Genomic DNA, 26,167 nt, shown 5'->3' with positions numbered 1-26,167 from the left:
ACCAACTGAGAAACTATTATATATTTTAGCCAGTTCTTCTTATAATAAATTCAGAATATACCTCATATATCCCCTAGGATCCACATTCCACATTTGAGCAGCTTTCTCAAAGATGTTAAAAAATATCTGGGGATCCTCCCCAATTTCATAGGAACTGAAATCTTTAGGAGAAACCTTCCCAGGCCTGGGTTCCTCCTCAACCCTCCTCCTTTCTTCCCTCAGCAGTTTTTCCTTTTCCACTTGGAGTCTCTCAAATTCCAATTCTCTATCTTTTTCTCATTGTCTTCTTTCAGTTGCGTTTCTGCTCCCTCTGAAACTTTAGATACAGAGGATGCATTTCTATAGGTGTGGGTCTGTCTGGCATTCCCTCAACCTTCCCAGCACCTTTACCTCTGAGGTAATCTAAAAACATCAGCTTTAACTCATCCACTGATTTTCCTTCATGAGGAAGATTTAGTTGTCTACATTTGTCAGTTAAGCTTTCCTTCTTCGTTGACATAATCTCAATTTCCCCCTTTCCTTTCACACACAATGTTTCCACTTCACTATCTCTGAGATGGATTATGGTTTGATACATTGTTTCACCAGTGCACTCCTTGCCTGTCACCACCTTGTGACAAAACAAGATTCCTTTGTATTCAGCAGCCTTAAGCTGACCACAAAATAAAACCCTTTTATTTCAGATCCCACTGCTACTGCTAGGGCTTTGTTGCGAACCTGCCCTTCACCAGGGATTATCCCTCCTGACACCCCACACTTGGTTCAGGAAATCCCCACCCAGTGGAACACTTGCCTCAGCCTGGGTCAGAGATGCTCTCTGCACCACAAGCTCCAGCCCTTCCACCTTTTGTCCCACCCAAAAGGTGACCACTGGTGTGTCCTGTTAGCACAATAGGATGTAGGTACAGCAAATGAATAGGACCCTGATATGGTAGCACACATGACCAGGCAGACATGCAGGAATTTAAATGAACTTTATTAAAATACAAGATGGAAAATAGTATATTGATATATAGTCCCTATCATCCCTACCTGTCCTATCCTCCTTTAACTAACATGTAATCCACCCTTTTTCACCCACCTCACTCCCACAACACAACCTCCCTCCCTCCACTCCAAATTCCAACAACAAAAAACTCCTGACAAAACCAACTGTCTTTTATTAAAATCTCCCTTAGAACTCTCACTCACACACACCCCTCCCACCTGGCAGTCTTACATCACACATACTCCCAGGTAGGGTTGCCAGGTTCTTGGCCTGAGACTGATCCTGTATTTTTAGAAGAAGAGAAAGTCAGCCAAGTGCAGGTGTTCTTGCAACGCTGTAATGAGAAAAACCACAAGGTGGAATCCTTTTTTCATCTACACAACTTTTAAAGATACAGAAGACCTCTTGGTTGCCAGGCCCAGCCTCCAAGAGGTGCATTCACTAAAGCTGCCCAATTTCCCTGCTTTTTAAAGTTGAATAGAAATATCTGTGGGCTATAGGGTAGTTTTGATCATTTGCATACTTTTTGAGTTCAGTGGGATTTATTTCTGTGCAGTCTGTCAGGACCCTTCCTGTCAGGATCCCAAATCAGGCCACCACCTGCTAGGATCCTGCCTGTGGCTACCGCCTTGTCACGGTCCCACCTCAGGGTCCTGTTTTTTAAATGGTTCTCTCACAGGCTCTAGCAAAGTTCTCTCAAGATCCCACTGCTAGGCAGCACCATCAGACACTCCCAGTAATTCAATATTGCCTTGAGACTGTGCCTTAGTCTCCTCCAGGCCTATTGATACTTTGTGTCTGGGTGCACTTGCAGGCCACAACCCCCCTGTATCTTTGTTTCTATAAAGCATACAGCCCTGGGTTGCTCTGGATACCTTCTCTTCACCGCTGCCACCATTGATACTGTTTACCAACCTTGGTATATGCCCTGCCCACCCTTCTGGTCTGTGTAAACCCAGCCAAGGATCAGGCATTAGGTAAAGCAAGAAATATTTATTTATATACACAGGAATAACAAGATTACTTAAAGGTGTAGTTTAACAAGCATATGGTTTCATCAGATGTGTTACTCTTTATGTTACTAGTTGTCAATAACCTGCCTCACTACCAGCTTAATGCAACCCAACCCACAAAACCAACCAACAGCCTCCCTCAGAACTCCCACCAACAGAACTCACTCTCAACTGTCATCCTCTCATTTATACCTTCAGACACTCAAACGCCCAGCAAATCATAATACAACATTCTCCAGCATTCCAGCCCATGTACTCCCCCCTCTCACTCAGTCCACTTACCATATACACTCTAATAAACCTGCACTTACCATATTTACAGTCATATATATACAGGGACATCACACAGTCATGTTTGAAAATGGAAATGAACTGCCTTCAAGTCGATTCTGATTTATGGTGACAGTATGAATAGGGTTTTCATGGTAAAGGTATTCAGAGGGGGTTTACCATTGCCTTCCTCTGAGGCTGAGAGGCAGTGACTGGCCCTAGGCCACCCAGTGAACTTCATAGCTGTGTGGGGATTCGAACCCTGGTCTCCCACACTGACCCAGGGAAGGGGAAGGGAGGGGAGGAGGAGAGGGAGGGGAGGAGATTGGGTGGGTGGGCACTGGGCAGAGGGAAACTACTTTCCTTTCCAAAAGGAAAACATTGTGAACAGCATCATTGCTTTTCAGTGTTTCCCCTCATCTTTTTATTCTACAGCAAGCACATGTAGCCTCCCACCCAAATTTAAACCAAAGCCGTCCCTGTCCACAACCACACCAGGCCTTTATTTCACTTGAGACAGCAGAGCTTGGAAAAGTTACTTTTTTGAACTACAACTCCCATCAGCCCCAGCCAGCATGGCCACTGGATTGGGCTGATGGGAGTTGTAGTTCAAAAAAAGTAACTTTTCCAAGCACAGTCATGGCTTCTCTCAAAGAATCCTGGGAAGTGTAGTTAATGAAGGGTGCTGAGAGTTGCTAGGAGATGCCCTGTTCCCGACAGACCTTCAATTAGAGCAGCTGACTGTTAAACCAGTCTGGCCACTTGAGCTCTGTCAGTGGAATAGGAGTCTCTTCTCAGCACCCTTCACAAACTACACTTCCCAGGATTCTTTGGGGGAAGCCATGACTATCTCAAGTGAAGTCAAAGTCTGGTGTGGGTGTGGCCCCCTGATTAGGCAAGCCCAGCAGTTGGGAGTCTGGCTTTTAGAACACTGACAGTTGGTTCTTACTGAGCATGCCCGACATTGTCATTGAGTTCAAGCCAAAATTTCTTAAATTAATTAAAAATCAACCAGGCATTTTTTAAACTTTTAAACTGCAGAAGATAGTCAGAGTATGGGGCAAGGTCGGTAATAGGATTACAGGTACTCTGTGAACATGGCTGATTTTTAATGAATTTCAACAGATTATGAGAACTCTCTGAGAAAAAAGTCCAAAAGGGGGCTGGGTTTTTCTCTCTCTCTTTTTACACTTTGAATTCTCTATTCTCTCTGACTGTTTTGTGTATCACCATGAAAATTGAGAGGGTTGTTGTGCTTTCCATGTTATGGGTGCCACATAGTACCCTGTAAAGTCCTGTAAAGTGGCAGCATTTTGGATACTCTGTTCATAGGGTTATCGTGGTAAGAGGTATTCAAAGGTGGTTTACCATTGCCTTCCTCTGACTTTGGACACATATCATACTTTGGACACATAATGACAAGACATGATTCACTAGAAAAGACAATACAGTAAAACAGAAGGGAGTAGAAAAAGAGGAAGGCCAAACAAAAGATGGATTGATTTCATAAAGGAAGCCACAGACCTGAACTTACAAGATCTGAGCAGGGTGGTTCATGACAGATGCCATTGGAGGTCACTGTTTCATAGGGTCGCCATAAGTCGAAATCGACTTGAAGGCACATGATAACAACAACAAAGCGGCAGCACCTATGTTTTGGAATCTTTGCTTTTTTTAAAAAAACGTTTTTAAAGCTTTCAAAAAAGTTTTAAAGATGTTTTGTTTTAATATATTTTAAAGTCTGTTTTTATGATTTTTAAAGTGTTTTTAGTTCTTTTGTTTGCTGCCCTGGGCTCCTACTGGGAGGAAGAGTGTGACATAAATCAAATAATAAATAAATAAAAATAAACTTCATTCACCCAACCCAAAATTCAGAATCATGGCACTTTAAGCTGTTTTGCAACTGTTTATACTTGTTTTATGATTATTCAAATTAATACACACCAGAAGCTGCAGCAACAGTCTGAGTGATATGTTTCCCCCATCCAGCCCTCTCACTGCCAAACCACAGCATTTCCCACCAGCTGCAGTTTTCAATGGGCACCTCATGTAGAGTGCATTGCAGTAGTCTACACAGGAGGTTATCAGAGCATAGATCATTGAGGCCAGGCTATCCCACAGTAAAGTCACAATGTGTGGCATAGGGGCTTCCCGATTCAGAGTTCAGAAGTTGCTCAGCCACTGAGCTAGGCTAGCTTTGAAAAGTAAGTAAACACAAATTGCTTCTTGTGTTAGGATTTTCACCAGAGCTTGGAAGATTACTTTTAAAAAGTAATAAATTACAGTTACAGTTACATGGCCCCAAAAAAGTAGTAATTACCGTTACTATTACAATTGCTCTGAAAGTAACTGATTACCTTCTTTTTCTCAAAAGTAATCACTACAGTTACATTTCAGTTACTTTAAAAAAAACACCTACAAGGTGCTGGCCTTGGCTGCTACACATCTAAGTAGCCTAAAACAACATTAAAAATAAACACACACATACAGAGGTAGTAGAATAATTCTTTTTATCCATGATAGCAATGGTGGTCTCTCCGCTGGTAAGGGAGGTGGGGAGGGAGGCAGAGGCCACTACTCGAATGTTTGCACGTCAAACCAAGTGCAACCCCCCCCCCCAGCCAGCAAGCATAATCTCTCTCACTTCACCAGCTCCCAGACCCTGACCTGCCACCAACTAAGAGACACTCACCCAAGCAAACATTTTCCCCTGAGGTACAAAAAAGTTAAAAATGTGGCACAGTAGCCAGAGAGTGTGGTGGAAGCCACTTTGTGTGCCAAGTGCAAGCACACACATGTTGTCATCTTTCACCTCCACAGTTCTTTATCTCCATTCCGCTGCTGCCTCCTCCTCCTCCTTTATCCATGTTCTTGCCCTCTGGCTCCTTCTTCCCTCCACTCTATTTTTTTAAACAGTTGTTTTCTCCACTCCACCCTGTCTCACTCTCCACCTCCTCCCTTGTTATCTCCTACCCACCCACACAGGGCCGGCTCCAGGCATGCCGGGGCCCTTGGGCATCAGCTTGCTCTGGGCCCCGGCGTGTGTGTGTGTGTGCGTGTGCATTCACATGCACACACGCCCCCCCACCTGTCTCCTGTCTTTTAGCATTGCCCTTAACAAAGATGGCGGTCGCAGTTTCCCTAAGGGGATGACACCTCAACTGCCATTTTTGTTGATGGCATGTGTGTGTGCTACACGTGCTCATCTCTGCCATCAACTAAGATGGCAGCAGGGGCTTCAGTACCTTAGGGAAACCGCGGCCACCATCTTCATTAAGGGCAATAGTAAAAGACAGCAGACAGGTAGGTGGGGTGTGGGGCCCCCCGCAGATTGCAGAAGGGGAGCGGAGGGGCGGCTGAGGGGCCCCCTGTAGCTCCAGGGGCCATTGGGCCAATGCCCCACCTGGCCGCCCTTTAGAACCAGCCCTGCACCCACAGACCATGATGATAATGAAAGTTAAAGAGGAAAGCACAAAAGCAGGACTACAGCTGAATGTCAAGACTAAAATAATGACAACAAAAGATTTATGTAACTTTAAAGTTGACAATGAGGACATTGAACTTGTCCAGGATTATCAATACCTCTGCACAGTCATGGATACAATAGTCAAGATATCAAAAGAAGGCTAGGAGTGGGGAGGGTAGCTATGAGAGAACTAGAAAAGGTCCTCAAATGCAAAGATGTATCACTGAACACCAAAGTCAGGATCATTCAGACCATGGCATTCCCAATCTCTATGTATGGATGTGAAAGTTGGACAATGAAAAAAGCAGATAAGAGAAAAATCAACTCATTTGAAATGTGGTGTTGGAGGAGAGCTTTGTGGATACCATGGACTGCGAAAAAGACAAATAATTGGGTGTTAGAACAAATTAAACCAGAGCTGTCACTAGAAGCTAAAATGATGAAACTGAGGTTATCATACTTTGGACACATCATGAGAAGACCTGATTCACTAGAAAAGACATTAATGCTGGGAAAAACAGAAGGAAGTAGAAAAAGAGGAAGGCCAAACAAGTGATGGATTGATTCCATAAAGGAAGCCACAGACCTGAAGTTACAAGATCTGAACAGGGTGATTTATGACAGATGCTCTTGGAGGTCACTGATCCATAGGGTAGCCATAAGTCGTAATCGACTTGAAGGTTTATAACAACAACAATTGAAATCAGAACAGAAAGCTTCTGATTACCTCATGGCTGCCTCAGAGGAGGAGAGGGGGAGAATCTAACCTCATTCCTGTCATGATAAACCATAGTTCTTCGTGCCATCTAAACACAGCCACTCACTTCACCAATTGGAATGAACTACTCTGTTAAGAGTGTTTGATTTGCAGAGAGGTGGAGGATGAAGTCTAGATAACCCTCCTATGTTTGGCCAGAGCTTGTCAAACCCTATGCCCAAAACTGGATTGCTTATCATAGGGTAGGATAGATGTCAGCAGGGCTGGCACCAGGCATGACTGGGCCCTTGGGCACCAGCCTGCCCTGGACCCACAGCGCCTACCTACATGCACTACCTACCTCTCCCGCTGTGGTGAATGCTGGGTGAGCTGCGCGTGCGTGCCTGCCATCAACCAAGATGGCGGCAGGGGTATGAGCCCCTTAGGGAAGCCTCGGTCACGATCTTGGTTGATGGTAGGTATGTGTGCGCAGTGTGCCCAGTATTCACCACAATGGGAGAAGTGGGTGGGATGTGTTGCAGGCCTGTGCAGTTGTATGGGGGTGTGTGTGCCTGGGAGCTCCCTCTCTATGATTTGTGGCAGAGTCAGGAGCCAACACTGCCATGGATCACAGAATGGGAGCACTACCCTCCTACCCTAAGGAAGGTAAGGAGGCTACCCTAAGACCTAGCTGCCCTCTAGCAGTGGCCCTGGATGTCAGCTTAGTTTTCTTTCTAGATCAAAGTTCCTGGCATCTGTCTCCTTTATCCAAGTCACAGTATTATTGCTTTGTATTTTGCATCCAAGATTACTTTTTTTTGGAAAATATACAAATCAGCTGGCCCAATTGTTTTTAATGGATCAAAACATTTAATAGGTAAGGGCATTTTCAGTGGCGGCCTCCACTCTCTGGAACTCCCTCCCGTACGATCTTCGGCATGCCCCTTCCCTGAATGTATTCCGCAAAGCCTTGAAGACCTGGCTTTTCAGACAGGCCTTTGGGACTTCCGGGGAGGGTTAATTTTCAGGACTAATTGCCTATTACTCTGAACTGTTATCATTCCTATTTATAGTTTCCTTGTTATATTGTATTTTATGTGTATTTTATTGTGCTGCATTTACTGCAACTGATTTGTACGTCGCCTAGAGTGGCCATTGGCCAGATAGGCGACACATAAATTAAATTATTATTATTAATTATTATTATTATTATTATTATTATCTGAGTAACTGACCAGTTACAGTTCTACTAATTCCTTCTATTGTCTGTTTCACAATCCATCTGAAGATACTCAACACACACACACACACACCAATTTTTGGACATAAAATATCTATCTTTGTGTGGCATGCATGAGTGTCCTACTGGAGCTCCTACTGGCTCCTATAGGAGTTATCTCCTGTAACTGGGACCCTAACCCCTGAGGGCATTCCCTGGAGTATGACAATATCTGAGGCGGCGGAGGGGGGGAGACTAATGCTGGTTTTAAGAGCCCAGTGTGTCTTTTATAAACTGCATATCCATCTAATGTTTCTTGACCAAGTCTACCCATGTAGCAGAATGAATGGGGTATACCCCTCAGAAGTCATTAGGAAGGATAATTAACTTGATCTTCAATAAAAAAAATTCTTTCTTGACCTGTCTCCACATTCTCTGGTGGATTTTCTACCACAAAATGTCCAGCATGACAATTTGCTGGAAAAGTGAAGTCGGTGTGAGGAGCCTTTCTCATAAAACACATTTACTTCATCACAAAATACTGCCACTATCAGACAGGGATTTAGTATAACTCAAAGTTTCCCTAGCTGCTTCTACTGGCATATATTTTTAAATTGTGTTTTCAGTTGAATGATTTATTAGTAATCTGAAGAGTGGCAGCAATTTGAACAACAAACTCTCCACTATCTTTGTTCTTCCTTGCAGTAGGATGGTTCCACTGATTTAAAGGGAAATGTCATCTCCCTCCCTCCCTCCCTCCCTCCCTCTCTCTCTCTCCCCCTCTCAGATAGCATTAGAGAACTCAGTAGACTGAATGACGGGAAGTTCTCCATCACTTCTGTTTAACAACTAAGGAAAAACATCTAAGATTGAGTCATGGCACATAACAAGATTTGTTGTTAAATTCTATATCTAAAATGCAGAATTTCTACAAGTGCCTTTCCAGACTCCGCTATCTTAGACAGGACATTAAATAACATTTGTTAGATATTGTACCATTATGGTGCCTTACTTATTTGCACAGCTAACATAGCCAGGTCCCTGTTTCCAAGAAGCTTACAGTCTAAAATAGATAGCAGAGGAAGGAGCATATACATAGGGCTATTGAAACATACATTTCCATTCAAGACTGTTAAAGGCCTTTATTCTAAGCATTAAGAAAGAAAAATGCCTGAGTTTACTTGTTTTCCTCTTTCCTCCCCATCTGTCTTTCCTTGTGTACCATGTTGGTTATAAAAAGAACATAGGCTTTACTACAAACCCAAACAGTTGGTTTGGAAACAATATGGAGTCTGATGTTGTATTTGTATTTATATGTTATATTTTAATTTTCTGTACGTCGCCTAGAGTGGCCGTTAATTCGGCCAGATAGGCGACTTAGAAATAAATTTTTATTATTATTATTATTATTATTATTATTATCATCATTATTATTATTATCATTATTATTTGTTGTACTAATCTGACAAAACATCTGAAAATTAACTAATTCTTTATCATACAACTGCACATCCTTCAATCTCCATCTTCTTTGATTCAGCCCCAAACTTTGTATAGCACTGGTGAATGACCAGCACACAATGGCATCTCTAACTTGGGTACTCCAGATACCATTTATGTAAACCACTTTGAAGTCTTCTTGATGAAGCAGTATGTAAATCCTGTTACATAAATAAATAAATAAATAAAATGTACCAAAGTTGCAGAGATAGAACAAATGAAATGTAGAAGTAGGCATATTTGGCACATTAGAATAATAGGGGTTGGCTTCATCAGGATAATGTAGTCTCAATATGTCTTTTAACTGAAAGTAATTAACACCCAACTTAAGCAAGATATTGATGGATATTTTTTTCTCATACCTGATCTGTCATAGGAAGCGACCTTATACAGAGTCTGATCAATAAGCCATCTACCTCAGCATGTTCTACACTGGCAGTGGCTCTCCAGGGTTTCAGACAGGGAATATTTCCCAGCCCTGTCTGGACATGGTAGGAACACAATACAATACAATATGAGCAGAGGGGGCAACAGGACGAGCAGAGGATGGCAGAGGTAGCAACAGGACAAGCAGAGGGGGCAACGGGATGAGCAGAGGGGGCAACGGGACGAGCAGAGGAGGGTGGCGGGATGAGCAGAGGAGGGCGGCGGGACAAGTGGGGAGGCAACAGGAAGAGCGGGGAGGGCAGGTGGGGAGACAATGGGGGTGGGAATAGGGAGGGCGATTAAGCAATTGAGGGCAGCAGGGAGGGCAAGAGGGGGAGAGAATGGGGTGGGGGCAGGGCGATTGATCAATTGAGCTTTTAAACCAGTGGGGAGGGCAGGTGGGGGGAGAGAATGGGGGTGGGGGGCAGGGCAATTAAGTGATTGAACTTTTAAACCAGCAGGGAGGGCAGGCGGGGGGGAGAGAGCGGGGGTAACACACACACACCATCGTCACTCACCTCCATTCTGCTGCTGCCTTCTCCTCCATCATCCTTGTCCTGGTTTTCTCCTCCACCGTCCATTTTTTCTCTCCGACGCTCCACCCCCCCTGCCTCTTCACCTCTTCTCTCAGGCCGCCTAACACAGAGCATGAGGGAAGAAAGAGGCTGTGCAGAAGCCCAGTGTGAAGCACATGTCTTCTGCTCACCAATCACAGGAACAGGAGACTTCCGCTTGCTCTCCCCCAGTAACGTCCACAAAAGCTGGAGATTAAGGGACATGGGGGCGAGTCTGACTGGAGATCAGAAGAGCAAGCGCGAAGCCAGAGTCTCCGGCGGAATGCTGGAGAACGGATAACACTAGTTTTTAAGCAAGCGTTTCTGAGTTCAGGACTATAAATTTTGTAAAGTTTTGTTTTGAAACAAGCTTACGGGAGGCATCAGGATGGCATGGGGGTATTTTCAATTTAACATTACGGAATGTGAAAAATCCACGCTGGCTATAGTATACAGCCACTCTCATGGCTGTATAATAACAGTTCCCAACAAGTGGTTTCATTACAATGAGTCACAAGTCTTTCATTTGAGATTAGTCAGCTGAGGCCTGCTTCTTTCTGTACCAGCTGAAGCTTCCAGTCATGGGATGTCCAGATGCACACAAATGTTGGCTGTCTAAGGACATTCACTTCTTTTTGCACACATATGCCTTCTTCTTTTCCAGATTGGATTCATCGTAAACCTGCTTCTATGATTTTTACCAGAATCTGAATTTGCATAGTGCTGATTGGCCAATGCTTATGTCAATCAAGAAGCTACCCCTTCGCCCTCTCAGATCAGAGATATACACTTTATTGACTGGATAGCCCTTGTGTCAGCTGCAACTCTGCCCACCCTCCCCAGCAGTTATTAAGCTGTTTAAACGTGTTAAAAACTGTTATTGTTGTTAAGTGCCAAACAGAAATGGCAGATAAATATGCAGGCACTTGAAGAAAAAAAAACTGAACAGCCTACTGGAAGTGTGAAGGGGCAAATAAGAAGAGGCAATCCATGTTTGAATAAGAGACTGTGCATGTGTCTTTCACAGAGGGGTGTGTTGCCCCAAGTTTCTTGGGGGGGTCTTAGACCCCATACCTTTTGGGAGCAGGGTCCCAGCAGGGTCTCTATATCTCCAGCATCCTACAAGCCAATCAGTATAAAAGGGGAGTGTTAGCCATTGAGAACAGTCTTCTAACATGATTCCTTGTCCTTTCCTGCTGATTGGAGCCAATAAGAGTGAAAGGAGGTAAGTCAGCCACTGAGTTCTCAGTAGCTAACATTCTCTCCTTTCATGCTTATTGGCTCCTAGGAATGCCTGTTGTTGTGGGAGAAGGTATTAACGAGGATCTCACTGTCAATCCAGCAGGAAATAAAGGGTTTTGAGACTATTATGAAGGGACCTTGTACTTCTGAATTTGCTACTACACTACTGCTTTTACAGGACCAAAGGCAGGGAGAAGCAGAACTCATCCCACACACAGCAAAATAAAAAATAAAAAGAATCCAGCACCCACTCCTGTTCACAGGTACTTTCACACACCATCAGAGCGAGTGTGGTACAGTGGTTTGAGTGTTGGACTAAGACCTGGGAGATCAGGGTTCAAATCCTCACTCAACCATGAAGCTTACTGGGTGACCTTGGGCCAGTCACCATCTCTCAGCCTAACCTACCTCAGAGGGTTGTTGTAGGGATAAAATGGAGAGGGAGGAGAAACATATACACCACCTTGAGCTCCTTGGAGAAAAGGGGGTATATAAATATAAATAAATAAAAATAAAACAAAGCCCTATCATAAACAAGGTTCTGAGTTAGTTTATCTTCCCCTCCCCGTACATGAATGTGCAACTATATATTCATCCACTGAATCATAGAGCTGGAAGAGACTTCAAAGATTATCTAGTCCAATCCTCTGCCAATTACAGCATCTCCATCTTGCCAAATGCAACTCATGCTGAGTGAGCGCCCACTATCTATCTTTCTTTCGCCTTTTTATTTCCCACTGTTCATCTAAGGTCTCAGCACAGGTTACAATTACAACATGATGAAAACTGTAGATAATAACCAATGAAAACAACCAACCAATAAAATCATAGCAGAAAGTAAACTATCATTGCTTATTGCTAAAATCCTGCACTAATGACCCTGACTATAATGGCACTTTGATTTGATCCACATACTTGACCATATGTGTGAATATTTTTTGTAGTAGTAGGTCTCTGCTTTGAAAAGAGATGAGCTGCATTATCTACAGTGTGGAGCAAGACATTATGGCATCTGACAAACCAAGATAATCACAGCCCATCATCAGCCATGTATTGTGTGGAAAATTAGAATACCTGTAGCCTCTTGAATCTGAGAACCAGGGAAAGTCTGCTCTCTTATTCAGCAATGCACTGTACTCTGCCCCTGCTTGGGCACCAGCCCCTGAGCTCTCTGTTTGCTCAGAAGTCTGGGGAACCCTAGCAAGCCCACTATTACCACATGGAAATCTACTTTTGAAACTGAGGGCTGGTTCACACTGGAGCTGAACTCCAATTTAAAGGCGAAGCTTTTCTCATTGCGATGGAGTTTAAAGGTTCACACTTCTTACCTTATATGAGCCTTCAATCCACTCTTTTGTGTTCATACTGAAGGGGAAGGGTTAATCTTGCAGCTTCCTAATGACCACGCCCTCTTAAGGTCAAACTATCTCTTCCTCTGGTTACCTTGGCAACCAAGCAAGCTCAGTTTGTTCCAGAGTAAAAAAAACACACAAAGGGGGGGGGAGGGAGGAGGCGTGGACTCACCAAAGCATCGGAGCTAAGTGCCTACAAGCCCCTAGAGATGCGATGCACAGACGGTTTTTCCTTCCCTTTTTGGATTAAAATTAGATCGATTTGCTTCGGGATTTAAGGGAGAAAGCAGCAGCTTGTCTTCCATGGGCTGAAACGTCATGTAAACTCAGCGAATTTAACAAGCATGTGAGTAGCACCAATTTCGGAGTAAGTCCCCATGTGAAAGAGCCCTAAAAGAACCCTTTTGATGTGAAACAAACAAACTAGAACAACAAAAGGTCAAGATTTTATTGGACACAAGCAGACTATTGGGTGCACATTGGATCAGGAGGAGAGGACACTGTAGTGTAATGGTTAAAAGAATGAGCTATGAGCTAGGATGTCCCCACTTCAATCTCTCATGAGTGCTGTGTGTTACTCACTGGGGAAACTGCTTAGACAAACAGCTGTCATTCAGCTTAAACAGCTCCTTTCCATCAGTAAAACTGTGATAATGCTAGCCTGCTTTACAGCCCTTTAAGTTAGGTAGGGATTATTGAAATAAAGTACTTTGAGTACTTTGGAAAAATGCTTTATAAGTACAGTAGGGCCCTGCTTTACGATGCTTCGCTCTACAGCGATGCGTTAATACAGCTGTCTCAATTAGACGCAGACTAAAGTCCCACTCATATGGCGCTTGTTCCACTTTTACAGCGGTTTTCGGGCATCGCACACCATTGTATTCAATGAGTTCCGCTTTACAGTGGTTTTCGCTTTACAGCAGGGGTCCGGAACGTAACCCGCCATATGAGTGGGGCCCTACTGTACTAAAAGATTATTAACTGGAGCCCTTGTCCGTTCAAGGGCCCCTATATCATTTTAGTGCTAGTTAGTTTATTGTGAGCTGCTGTTTCATTTCCACTGGAAAATCTTTCCAAGAATGCAAGTCATAGGGGATAAATGCAGTTCAAAGAGTTCAGCCTTGCTAACTCAGTCCTGTTCAGCAGATGATTGAAACAGACTCATTAAAGACAGGAACAGTAGATTTTATTTAAGACACTGGACTTGCATGACTCACAACCAAAGCAGGACAAGAGGGAAAAGCAGGCTGTATTTTTTTTAAATGAACAGTAACTGATAACATTGTATAGCAGTGAGGTTCCACAACAAAAAATGTTTAGAAATATCATTCATCTCCTTTTTATTTGGTATAGCCTTCACTCTTTAATCTCTTTTGTTTGTCTAGGAAGAGTTTTCTCCCTATTTGCTACAAAAAACATGATAGGATATTCAGATGACCAAGCATTGTTTGTGGTTGCTTGCTTATGATCTTACCCAGTGGTGGCTACATCACCAGACGAGGTTCATGGTGAAGGCAGTTTTACCACGGCTGTCCCCACTCTGTGCGACAGAGTAAATAAAGTCAGGTCAGCTGGTTGCTACAGACAATAAGAGTTCTGTGTAAATACCACCTTGCGCTCCTGCTGGAAGGTGGGATATAAATCAAATAAATAATAATAAATAAATAAATAAATACAGCCACCATGTGGCACATAGTCAGCTGAAAGGACCCTGTGATTTTTCAGAATATAATTTGACAGCCGTGAACAAATACAAGGTTTTACCTTTATATGCATGTAAGAGGTAGTCTATGCAAATAACAGCTGATGTAGTACAACTGATCGCTGACAGTTCTGCTGCAGGCAGGGAGTCACTAATGACCCACACAATAAAATAAAAAAAACCTCACTGCATTAAAACAACACCACTATATTTTATAATATTCTCTAAGCAATTGTTTTGGATGTGCAAGAAGGTGCTTTTTTCTTTTCTTCATACAACATATATTCAAACATGACATCCCCTATCTGCTATCTGAAATAGTGCAGTCCAGGAATAAATTTTCCATATGATCTGTGATTTGTATATACTGGGCTATGACTATTAAGCAGATCAGAATGTTGTTGATGCATTGTGCGCTAATAAACTTGGCAGGCACTCTGACCTAGGAGATGGTATTACTTACTCTTTTTAGTAAAAGAGAAAGCAACCAAGAAACGGAACATTTCAGCTTGATCCTGATGAACCCGAGGAAACTGCAGTCCAGCTGGAAAATTACCTATATACTAAGAAAATCATCTATTTTGGAAATTACATTTATTCCACAGCAGATGGTATGCTTTTGTTCAATAATGTGGTAGCAGCCGCAAGGCATGTTGCATTGTTCTGTATTCTATAGTAATTTCACACATAATGTAGAAATATGGGAGCCCAGGGCAACATTCCCAAATTTATAATTAGGCTTCTAAATATAGACAAATCTCCCTTCCATCTTTAATCGCATTGATTAGGAATGGTCAACCTCTGCATTTGCTCAAATACATATAAAAATAGCTTTCTTAAGACAAATAGTTGTCCCCCTGGCATGTTTGGAATGGGTATTCTAAGCTGACATAGCCCTGTTATTGTATTTAATGCTGTGTGCGATTTCTTTCTCAGAATACATGCTGTTACTGTAATTGTAGCACCACCTGACTGAGTGCTTGATTGCTTGTTAAGGTACCTGTTCAGCCGGTACCTTAATAAATAGACTTTTGCAGAGACACTGTACATCTTCAGTGTTTTGTCCTTTAGAATCCCTCAGTTTGGCTATCTGTGTGCTATGTGACACATGAGGAGACCAGACACCAGTTTATCACCTCTGTAGGAGACCTGGGAAGCAGGGCTCATTCCATCAGCTCTGCTGAAAGGCAAGCTCCATCAGGCCTCCTTTCCCTCAACTGTGGGAGTGGCCTTGTCCCTTATCTGGCAGTGGCCATTTCATAAGGCTACCTCCTTGGGAGATGAGTAGCAGGGTTCTTTCCATCACCTTTGCCAAAATACCAGTTCCATCAGGCATCTCTTATCCCTGAACTGTTGCTATAATGACAGCTGGTCATTATAAGGACTACTAGTTTTGAATTGGTGCCTGAGTTTGTTTTGTTCCTCTTCCTTCCTTGTCCCTATTCCCTTGTGTGTCATGTTTTTTAGATTGTAAACCTGCGGGCAGGGACTGTCTTGTTTTAACTGATTGTATGTAAGCTACTCTGGGAGCCTTTTTGGCTGAAGAGCAGGGTACAAATACTCTAAATAATAAATAAGTGGGCCATCTAAGACTGCCTATGACACTTTCTACTGCTTAAAAGTGTGAAATGCAAATCAAACCAGCTTTTGTCGTTACATGCCACAGTCTCTACAATAGCTAGGAAACAAAATAGTGTGAGGTCCTGGGTTAACAATTTTTTTTACTTTTCATGCATGAAGACTTATTTTTAACTTGAAAGCTTATAACCCTAGCTGATTAGCGCATTTGGCCAATAAAAGGAATCTGAATCTTTTATATTCAGTTCATAAGACCAAAATGACAACTAGCACATACCTTATTCTATTATTTCTCTAGGAACATAAGAACAGCCTGCTGGATCAGGCTAGTAGCCCATCTAGTCCAGCATCCTAGTAGTGGCCAACCAGATGCCCATGAGAAGCTAGCAAGAAGCATCTCAGCACAACAGCACTCTCCCCTCCTATGGCTTCTGGCAACTGGTGTTCAGAAGCATACTGAGCAGCCACTGATAGCCTTATTCTCCATTAATTTGTCTACTGCTCTTTTAAAGCCATCTAATTTAGTACCCATCGCTGCCTGTTATGGGAGCAAATTCCATTGTTTAACTGTGCACTGTGTAAAGAAGTACTTTCTTTTATCTGTCCAGAATCTTCCAACATTCAGCTTTATTGAATGTCCATGAATTCTAGTGTTATGAGAGAGGGAGAAAATTTTTTCTCTATCCAGTTCCTCAGTACAATGCATAATTTTATACACTTTTATCACATTGCCTTTTCTCTAAACTAAAAAGCCCCCAATGCTATAACCTTTTCTCATAGGGAAGTTGCTCCATCCTCTTGATTATTTTTGTTGCCCTTTTCTGAACCTTTTCCAATTCTACAATATTGTTTTTCAGGTGAGGCAACCAGTATTCCAAATGCAGTCACATCATAAATTTATATAACAGCATTATGATATTGGCAGCTTTATTTTTGATTCCTTTCCAAATGATCCCTAGCATGGAATTTGCCATTTTATAGGCTTATAGCTGACCTTGCTTCTTGGGTTTGTGACATCATGGGGCAGGTCCAACATTAAGCATCAACCACAGTTGCTTGGCTCATACAATTCATGCAAAAACATTTATCTGATTGGAAATTAAGATAGAAATCTTAGCTAAAAGATGGAGCCTGGGTAGGGAACATTTAGCCAATTCGCTTCTGGCAAAAAGAGTTTAAGTGCCCTCAGCCCAGGCCAGTCACCAGAAGGCCATTGTAGGAAGAAAGGAGCCTAGTGTTGTGGAGGTATTAGGTGGGAGCACTCAGGAGTAAAGATGGATGCCCCCGAAGAGCTGCAATTCTAAACACACTTACTAAGGGACTAAGCCCCATAGAACTCAATAGGACTTACTTCTCAGTAGATATGGTTTGGATTGTCTTGTTGGTAGGGATCCTCTGCAAAGATATCCATATCCAAGTATGGTTGGCAACCCCCTGCCTGGAATGCCCTGCCCTTACCTTTTAACATCCAAATTTCTTTACAGATTTGACCCTTCACTTCAGAAAGAGGTCTGAGTAATAAGTAAGAAGATTCTCTACCCTTTTCTGTCTCCCCTGTGGGCTGCTATAAACTCATTTTATCAGCCAACCCAATTCCAGCGAATATAACTGACAGAGAGAAAGCACTCATGATTTGGTCTACCTTCATAGGCAGCAGCTTGGGAACAACAACAATTGCAGCCATGCTGCCCAGTATGTGAATTCTCTTTTACCACTATTGGACAAGAAACAAACAACAAGGTTCAATAAAGGTTGAGCGGAGTTTAAGTTGAGTGGGTTTAAGAAGGGTGAGGGGAGCACATGGAACCACTGTCGTTGCTTCTATGGATGAAAGGGGGTGAGAATAAAGGTAAATGAAATGCAAATAGAAAAAGAACAAGAGACAGCGATTATTTCTTAAATGCAATACCATACCAACCACAACAAGATTCCTATGAGTAAGGCAGAAAACTAAGCATCTCACAACCAGTCAGGATTCCTAACCAAAAACCAAAAACATGAAAAATGAAGAAATATTTGTATAAGCATGACTATCATATATGTTTATTATTTACACAACCTGTAAACATATTTATAGAGTAATCCTACATTTATTTATTCAGAAGCAAGTCTCAATGTATTCAGTGGGGCTTACTCAAACAGGGACAGAACTTCAACCTCAAGTGATAAGCAACTTCATTCATGCAACCCAAAATTCAGAATATGCCACTTTAAGCTGTTTTGTAACTGTTTATACTTGTTTTTATGGTTATTGGATTTTAAAGGAATTTATTTCTTATTGTGAGCTGCCATGGTTTCCAGACTGCAACCCTACCTCACAGGTTGTTGGAAAGATTCCCATACACACACACACACATAGAGATGTAAAAGTACATACACCCCATATAATAGTTTATTGTCACAATCAGTTGATCATTGCAGAATGTTAAAAATAAATAAAATCAGTATGTTTCCTACATAATAAAAACAGTGATACCTAAGTAAGCCCTGCTTAATTGCTTTAAAAATAGGTTTGGAGGGGGAAAGATATACAACACAAACACAATTCTTTTCTATGTTCACTCAAAAGTCCCATCAATTTACAGCACAATCCTAACCATGTCTACGCAAAAGGAAGTCCTGTTGAATGCAATGCGGTTTACTCTGGATATGTTTACTCTGGAAAAGCAAGTACTGGATTAAAGCTTCAATTTGGAAAGTTTGCAAAACAGTGCCCTTTTCAAAATTTAAACCTGTCTGACTCCTACACAGAAGAGAGAAAAAGACTGAAAGCTTACTTATTCAATCTGTGAGATATTCAGAAAAGCAGGAAAAAGCACGTTTCTGAGCCTCTCAGCCTCAGAGGGAGGCCCCTCTGAATACCGCCTACCATGAAAATGCTGTTCATATGGTCGCCATAAGTCGGAATTGACTTGAAGACAGACAATTCAATTTGACTCTACACTTTGGCTCTATAATTCCTTGTCAATCACAACCCTGATTTCTTATTGGTTAAAAACCTGAAAGGGCGGGGATAAGAGCAGAACTTAGAGCAACTAAGAAGTTGTGATGCTATGGCTGACATTTTGGTGTATATCTCTGAAACTAGACCACCTAGAAACTTTTTTTTAAAATGAAAGCTGAAAGTCCAGAGATTAAGGTGAGTCACCCGGAGAATTGGAGGGGACCCCCAAAATCCAGAGTCTCTAGCTGAAAAAAGGAGGTCTGTAACCCTAATTTAAAGTATTATTATACTACTTTAAACAGTCATGGGGTCATGGCTTCCTCCCACCAAGAATACTGGGAACTTTAGTTTGTTAAGGATGCTAAGAGTTGTTAGGAGACCCCTTATCCCCTCACAGACCTGAGTTCCTTTGGAAGAGGGATTGGCTCTTAAACCACTGTGAGACTTGTAGGTCTGTGAGGGGAATAGGGATCTTCTAACAACTCTCGGCACCCTTAACAAACTACAGTTCCCAGGATCCTTTAGAGGAAGCCATGACAATTTAAAGTGGTATGATACTGCTTTAAATGTATAGTGCAGATGAGGCCTTAAGTTAGTCACTGCTTGATCAGCTTGTTCCTTAATTTTCAGGAGAGCGTGTAGCCCAATTCTATATGTTTACATGGGATTAAATCAATGCTGGGTTCACACTTTGGAGGGTCCTTGGTGTATGCACCAGCTGCTCCTCTTCTTCATCTTCAACATCATCGCTACCAGCTGGTTGCTTGCCAGGCTGAGATCCAATGAATTAGTAGGCAGTAGCATCTACTGCTCCTCCTCACCACCACCACTACCACCAGAATGAGAGATAACGGAGGAACATACAGGCTACAATAGTGAAGACCAGTTTCCAGGGAGGCTGTTGTCATCGGGCCCCCTACTGGGTTATGATCCCTTGGCAGATCCTGAACCATGCTGGTCCTGTAATAAATCTAATTTGAGTTCAAAGAGGCTTTGCCCACAGTAAATGTGCAGAGGATTGCAGCCTTTTTCACAAGTAACTTTAGCGCTTCTGTGTATACTTTGCTAATTACTGAGGATATGTTGTATCCACCTACAGTTACATACATACATACAATTTTTGGTAACAACAAAATTCTGAACTTTAGTGGGTTGAAAGATCTACCCTAAATGTAGTAATAAAATATGAAGCCTGTTATACTTTTCCCCAATATGTTTTTACTAGTATTCCACAATTAACACCCATTCATACTTCTGTTTGCAGGCATTTTCACTTGTAAACGTGGTTTCAGAAATAGTAGGCATAATGCATAAAACCTATGAGAGCAGTAGTGTCTCAGTTACTTTTTGATCTTGTATGTGCTTGAGCAGTTCACATATTTATTTGTTTCCCTTTTCACATTCAAAAATGAAACTATTTCTTGAATATTGAGCAATCACCAACATTCAGATTCACGTTTTAGTTCCTCTAGTTACATAATTCATTTGCTTTCTACCATCTAATCTTCAATCAATTCTTAACCTTTAAGGCTGCAATCCTTAAGTGTGTCTGAGAGTGCAGTCTTCAAACACACAAACAAGTACATCTCTGAAGTTTATAAACTAAAGAGGGGCCTGAGTTTCTAAAACTATGTGAACTTTTGTAAAATTGGAAGTTCCTCCAGAGCAGGAATGGGGGACTACAACTCCTAGCATCCCTGACTACTGGCATGCTGGCTGGGACTGACAGGAGTTGGAGTCCAACAACATCTGCAGGCAGTTCCTTGCGTTAAAGAACTGGGTTGCTTTTGCACTAGCCATTTTTCTCTAAAGGTGACATAATAAGCCAGTTATTGTAGAGTATCTAAACAAAGTTATGGGCTCATGGTCAAACCATTGCAATCCAGTGTTTTTCCTGTAGTTCTCCTGTCCTTTGTGATTTGGGGTGATTTTTCTGGATTTGTACATAGGATTGCAGTTAGATTTTCATTTGTGCTATTGATTTACTTGCACGCCTGCCATTTCATGTTTCTTCCCACGTAGGGAACTGCAGTACGGAGGAGACAGAAACCTCTCATTCTGTGAGCTGAGTCGCTGCTCCAAGCCAGACAAGCGTTCTCTGGAGTCTGGAGAACAGGAATGGGGATCTCCATCGTTCACAATGATCCTCAGAGAGGCTTGCAAAGCTACTTGGTAAGCTGCTCCATAGTTCCTCCTCACCCCTTGCTGCCCAATTCAGAGCTTTGCCACTGTTCCCCAATATTGGTATGGTAAAATAACTATGATGGGAATAAATCTTTCTACTCTCCTCTTCAGGAACATCTCCTCAAATGATTTCCTCCCCAAATGACCAGGAGAAGAGCTGGGTAATATTGTCTTCCATTGGTGCACTAAAGCAAAAGTGTGTTCATAAAAGATAAAACAACCAAAAATAACTGGTAGGTGACTTGGTCCCTTCCACCATTATTTTCACGAAACAGTGTTTTTTTATTTGCCTTTGTCATACAGAGGACATTGTGAGATATAGCACTATATTAAATGCAGGCCAAAATCATGGCTATTCCACTTTTAGCTGACGGAGCTGCACAAAAGGAGCTTACTGTTGGTAAGGTCCTATATTTCACATATTCCAGGTGAGTAACTCTGATAAACTTTAACACCAAATGTTCAAAAGCGCTGAGGTATCCTAAATGGGTAAAAAATACTGGGTGATATCCAGCTAAATCATACTCAGACTAGACCCATTTAAAAGAATAATGTTGGATATCACCCATTAATTTAAGATAAGTTATACATTTGCTGAGTTGCGCTACATTCCTGAGTCCTGTCCGAAATATTGAAGCCTAACTCTTCCACTCCAGCCTTAGCCGCAGTTACTTGGAAGTCATTCCCTTAACTTTTTAAAATTCAGTATATTGATGAACCGCTTGAGTTAATCCTTCTGATGTATAAATTGCTTTCTGAACATTTTTGAGATTCCAATAGAACAGAAGGATATGGTACAAACTGAATGATAAAATATAAAGATTTCAATAGAATTTACTTTTAAGGACATATGGGGGAATAAAAGCATATGAATATAATTTTAAGATTATGACTCCCACAGCAAAAAGAAAATGGAAATGGACTCAATTTCATTGTATTGCTGTTAGTGTACATTATTTATTTAGATGAGCCTGAAAGTGGCTTATGATAAATTGTAATTAATACACACACACAAAACCCAGGTCCATACAACACAGTAGCCCTTAGCTCTCCAGCAAGGGTCAGAGAGGGGACCAGGAGTCCCATTTGGCCTGGGCCTCAAAAGTTGAAAGAGACCTCAAATTTAGGCATTTGTTAATTTTTTGGCATAGGTTTTGAAAGTTAATGTTATGTGCATCAGACCAAAATGTGACACTTTCTCAGTTTAGGTCTGCAAGTTTAAGCAAATGAGAGATGTGATTTGGTAAAAGACATAATTTTGCAGGGACATGAGTGTTTGAATAGGCTCACTATACTTAATATCCAGAGCCAGTGGTGTAGTGGTTAATGTGTTGGACTACTACCTGGGAGACCAGAGTTCAAATCCCCACACAGCCATGAAGCTCACTGGGTGACCTTGGGCCAGTCACTGCTTTTCAGCCTCAGAGGAAGGCAATGGTACACCACCTCTGAATACCGCTTACCATGAAAACCCTATTCATAGGGTAGCCATAAGTCGGAATTGACTTGAAGGCAGTCCATTTCCATAGGTCATACTACTTTCATCAACTGAGCACCTGCACAGAAAAAGGCTAGAAAAGTACTTGTTCAATTAAAAAGATTCAAATCATGCCACACTCTTTTTGTTGTTGTTGTTCCTTATTTTGTTTTTGTGTGTATTTTTATTTTGTTATAGCTGGGAACCTCAAGAACTGGACGCTGCCTAAAACCTCTGACTGATGGATTGGGCCAAGATGTGCTTCTTTCTATTTTGCTTTACAACTCCAAGAACAGCTGGCAGTTGGAGCTAAGTGTTCTTGCCCTGGGTTGAAGCAAGAGCCCTACCGCCGGCCCTTTCTCTGGCCGAGGAATAGGGCCAGTCTGGTCTTCCTTTTGCCGCGGCACATTCTTGGGTGACTTAACTGAACGTGGTCTCTTTTGTACCTTTTCCACAAAAAGCGTGACTTGGACAGAGCAGTAACAGTCTTTCGGTGTGGGGTATGTAAAACTAACCTCCGAAATATATATTTATTTTTAAGAAGCAGCACCACCATTTATTTCTCTTTCGCTCCTGTGCCTCAAAGACTATTCCATCCCTCAAAGCCTTGCTTTCCTCATTCCATACATCTCAGGTACCTCCACTTCCACCTCGGTCCTTTATTGCTCCAGTGGTTCCTCTCTCTTTAACAGCTCCCTCTACCAGTTCCGCCCCCTCCGACAAAAACAAAACAACACACTCCTGTTCGCACATGCGTAGTTCTTCGCCCACAATTTTAAAAAGTGGGAAAGGGCGGAAAAAATAAAGATACATGACGCTTCCTTTCCTGCTTGCACATGCGCACTCCACGATCTTGTGCTTTTCATTCCTCTAACCTAGGGAGGAAGGCAGGGAGGGCTGGGGCAGAAGGTCACGCGGCTTTTTCGTCATTGCCGTCATCATGGCGGCGGCAGCTGCTACTACTGCTGGGCCGTGAGCGAGAATCCTGTTAACGCCTCCTTCGCGCGCGAGAACATTTTGCTTACTCCTGACTCCGCCCCCAACCCCTCCTTCCCTCCCCCTTTCTCCCACCATAGCCCGAGCCAACCTAGGCCGGAGCGGTGACTGGAGGACCCAGGGGGAGCTGCCGCCGCCGCCGCCGCCAGTACCACCACCCCCCATCGCCCTCCATCGAGGCAGCCTGCGGGGTAGGCTTTGCCGGGGCCTACAGCTGAGCTGCCGCCATGCAGATCACCCTGAAGACGCTGCAGCAGCAAACCTTCAAGATAGACATCGATCCCGAGGAGACGGTGCGGCCTGAGGAAGTTGGGGGGCGAACTGTTGGGCCTAAGCCTGGAATGGAAACGAGGAGGGGCGGCGGCGTGGGGGCGACTGACGGGAGTTACGGGAAGCCCAGTGCCAAGGCCTCCTTTGGAGCAGTTTTGCTTAAAGTTGTGGTGGGAAAAGTTGGAGTCTGCCTTAGGAAGGGAGAAGGCTGAGGAATCGGATTTGCAGTCAAGTCGGCGGAAGAGGTTTGGGGGAGGGGGCTTGTGGGGAGAAAAGCGACGGCAGAGCAGCTGTGTATGTAAGTCCACCGGTGTGAGAGAGTTGGCCGAACGGGTTGCGTCTTCCTGCCTCATCACCAGGCCTTGACGCAGCCTTCGAGTCCTTGTTGCAAGGGGGGGGAGGGGGGAATGCCTCTCCTCCTCCCCCCCATCCCTACTTAGTGTAAAGTGACTTCAGTAATTGTTAATATCCATTCAGTTCATCTATCGTGCAAGCGAATCTAATGTTGTGCGCCGTGTGTGTGCGCGCGCGCGCACTAGAAAAGCCGCTTGAGAAGAAGCTGGTGGGTGGTTTCTGCAGTATCCTAAAGTGGGGCTTTGCCGTGACTTTGCATTATTTCGCTTTGCATGAGGAAGGGGCGTGTGTGAGTTGTGTGCCTGCGCGCGCGCGCGCGTTCTGGGTATGCAGCGAAAGGCCCCGTGTGTGAGAGAGGTGGGCAGATGGTATGCCGCGTTCGATTCTGTTCTTGAAGGTTGATTTTGTGGCTTGTGGGGCGAGCAGAGCTTTCCCGTTTCGGTTGAATCGGAGGAGGACGCTACGCATCGAAGTGCGAGACTGGAAGGGAGTTCTCCTTTATAAAAGTTCTTGCGAGGTTGCTGAACTGGTGTGCCGAGTGCTGGGGGAAATGGTTATGCAGCTTCCTACGTAGGTTGCTCCAGATGGGTATTTCAAGCCAATACCTTCATTGCATGTTAAGTAGGCAGCAGAGGAACAATGTTGGAACGCACATATTAAATCGTTTTTGAGGCAATGTGATGTAAGTACAGTATTGGTGTGTGTGTGTGTTTCCCATCTCTCTGGTATGAGCTATATTGATTGGTCTCTTCAGAAGCATGATTACGAAGCAGGAATGTTTTTGAGTTATTGGTAACAGTGATATTTACTGAAGCCTTGTGAGTTGAATGTTGAGCCTTTTTGAGAAAATGTGAAAGGAATGTTTTGTACACTTGGTACACTTTGATATTTGTGCTAGGTATGGGCTATTCTCTAATAACCTCTCTGGTGTTAACTGGTCAATAAAAGTGAACTAGTATCACACACAATTTTTTTTTGGTGCTGTCCCCTTCACTTAAGTAGGTGAGAGGGTAGATATGGGCCCCACCATTTACTTCTGCATTGAGCTTCTCTGTGTATCTAACCACACTTTTTTCTGTGGTTCTTGCCCCTGACTAGTCCTTCATCACTGAAAGTACACTTTCTGAAAACTTGAAGGAAGGAGGTTGTATATAATTTCATTAGCAACTTGAATCTTTAGAAGCGTAATGCTTTCCTTGTATATCAGAGTGTATTTCTAGCATTTGGTTTGGGTCTGAAATTATACCGTCTCTCATCAAGAAGGTAGATTTTGCAAGTCATTCCCTAAAATTGCAAAATGTGCTGGCAGTTTGTGGGAAACAAATCAGGAGACTGTTTTGATGTATTTTCCTTAGACTGTACCAGCTGAAGTTGTCACATGAGTGGATGCATGGAGATTTACTTTTCCTCTCCTATCAGCAGCAGCCCCCCCACATCTGCTCCAAAGGGTCCTTCAACCCTCTGTATTTGGGGGGGGGTAGCTGCAGGGGAAGGATAGGAAGGGGAAGACCCATTGTGCTAATAGAAGTCTGTTCTCCATGCAGACTGCCAAAACTGGATATTTCCCTAAGAGTGCAATTTCCAGCTTTAGTACATTTTGTGTCAAAACTGTTTGGAACCCTTTCTTGATATATCTCTACCAACATTGATCTATATAGATTAAAGTAAGTTTAGAAAACAACCTAAACTGTAGAACTGTTAGGTTTGCTTTAAAAAGTTCTTTTATGCCAGTTTTAAAGCTTATGGCCATTGGTTTTATTAAATGCCCCTTTCTGAAGTAGCATATATGGCTGACTGTCATGAAGGATGGTTTTGTCCAGTTTTTCCAGTCAGGATTATGTGTAGCTCCAGTGATATTGCTGCTTATTTGCTAAGTTAATATATTTTCATAGTGGGTCTGTGACTGTGTAATTATTAAAAATGTAAATGTGCTGC

At 42.9% G+C, this 26,167-nt stretch overlaps 1 protein-coding gene across 4 annotated transcripts in view; it reads left to right on the top strand.

Annotated features, from left to right (window-relative positions):
- The first annotated feature begins 23,503 nt into the window (after window positions 1–23,503).
- RAD23B (RAD23 homolog B, nucleotide excision repair protein) overlaps window positions 23,504–26,167 on the top strand; it is a 35,302-nt gene continuing 32,638 nt past the window's right edge. Inside the window, exon 1 of one of the 4 annotated variants that reach the window (XM_061632934.1) lies at window positions 23,504–23,901. In XM_061632934.1, the coding sequence (XP_061488918.1) occupies window positions 23,836–23,901 (66 nt within the window). In that variant the 5' untranslated portion in view covers window positions 23,504–23,835. Of the gene's footprint in view, window positions 23,902–24,365; window positions 24,441–24,574; window positions 24,915–26,167 lie in introns of those variants that run through there. The other 3 variants (XM_061632950.1, XM_061632942.1, XM_061632959.1) reach the window with 3 other exon arrangements.

Source organism: Rhineura floridana, chromosome 1 (genome assembly GCF_030035675.1).
Source record: "Rhineura floridana isolate rRhiFlo1 chromosome 1, rRhiFlo1.hap2, whole genome shotgun sequence".
In the NCBI taxonomy this organism is placed as follows: Eukaryota; Metazoa; Chordata; class Lepidosauria; order Squamata; family Rhineuridae; genus Rhineura; species Rhineura floridana.
Note: the sequence above shows the minus strand (reverse complement) of the source record. Positions and strands in the feature narration are given on the sequence as shown.